Genomic DNA, 1,308 nt, shown 5'->3' on the forward strand with positions numbered 1-1,308 from the left:
CGGCTTCCAAATCTCTCTTTCCAGCCAGAGAAACACAAAAAAAGGAAAATAAAAATAAAAATGGGAAACTGTTTACGACGTCAATCTGAGTCGCCGATGGTCTGGGCCGGGGATGATTGGGGTTCTCTCACGTCGAAGAACTCTTTTGAAGATGACGATGACGAAAATATTGCATGGAACGTGGAAAGGCATAGGCTGCTGGGTAAAACGGGAGCGTTTTCTTTGTCTTCCTCTTCTACCAATACCGGCAGCACTGGTACAAGAGAGGTGAAGATCAAGATTACAAAGAAGGAGCTGGAGGAGCTGATAGGAAGAGTGGACATGCAAGGGCTGTCTACGAAACAAATCCTGGCTCGTTTGATGGACGCTGCTGATAGATATGATGAGCATCAACGTTCGTGGAGGCCGGCCCTGCAAAGTATTCCAGAGGTCAATTAACCAGGCTGGCTAGCTGATGATCACCAAGGTTGGAACATGTCATTCTATGTAGGGATAGAAATCGACGACGGCAATTTTGCAATAAATGTAAGAGAATTTTTATAGGCTCTAATTACCCGAACAAATTCCAAGCAGCCTGTCCATTTATTGGGGTTTGTGGACCTAGCTATACGGCCCTCTCACATTTGACATTTTCTGGTGGTCCTTGTACGTGAAGGTTGGAATGTATATATATTGTTTATATGTACATATATATTGGATTTGTTGATCAGTGAGAGCTAGGCAGCCTAGGCGTGTATATTGATTGGTTCTTTTTTACCTTGATCGAGTTCCTAACCTTTCTAATTTCTGCATCACATCCTCTTATACTTCTCAACATGAGGCCGGCTTTAGGCTCAATTCCCTTATATCTAACTTCTAAACCCAATACTTACGTACAGTACTACAATATATATATATATATATATATTTCTTTGATATGAGCACATGAAATCCAAAAGCCGCATATATGTTAAATTAGAACTCGTGCACTATTTAATTGAAATATATATAAGATAAATTATAGAGTTAACATCCGCACCGATCATGATCTTGATTATGATAAGATTTTAAATTATATATATATATATATATATATATATATATATATATATATATATATATATATATATATATATATATATATATATATATAATTAATATTTTAACAATATATAACGGATTTTATGTAATCTACAACACAGCATGGATAATTCTTTGGACATGAATTGAGAGTAGGGTTGGTAATTCGGGTTCACGGGTCGGGTTTGTGTCAACCCGACCGACCCGATCACATAAACGGGGCTGACAGGAACCTGACCCGAGTTTTAA

The 1,308-nt window shown here is 37.8% G+C and overlaps 1 protein-coding gene across 1 annotated transcript; it reads left to right on the plus strand.

The window, feature by feature from the left end:
* Nucleotides 1–756, plus strand: LOC133868795 (uncharacterized). The gene has a single exon (XM_062305806.1). The coding sequence runs from the start codon at nt 61–63 to the stop codon at nt 436–438; it is 378 nt and encodes a 125-aa protein (XP_062161790.1). The 5' UTR covers nt 1–60; the 3' UTR covers nt 439–756.
* The last annotated feature ends 552 nt before the right edge of the window (nt 757–1,308 follow it).

This window comes from Alnus glutinosa, chromosome 5, assembly GCF_958979055.1.
Source record: "Alnus glutinosa chromosome 5, dhAlnGlut1.1, whole genome shotgun sequence".
NCBI classification, from domain to species: Eukaryota; Viridiplantae; Streptophyta; class Magnoliopsida; order Fagales; family Betulaceae; genus Alnus; species Alnus glutinosa.

Coding starts and splice junctions, on each gene's coding strand:
- LOC133868795 (XM_062305806.1), top strand. CDS start 61: ATGGGAAACTGTTTACGACGTCAATCTGAGTCGCCGATGGTCTGGGCC.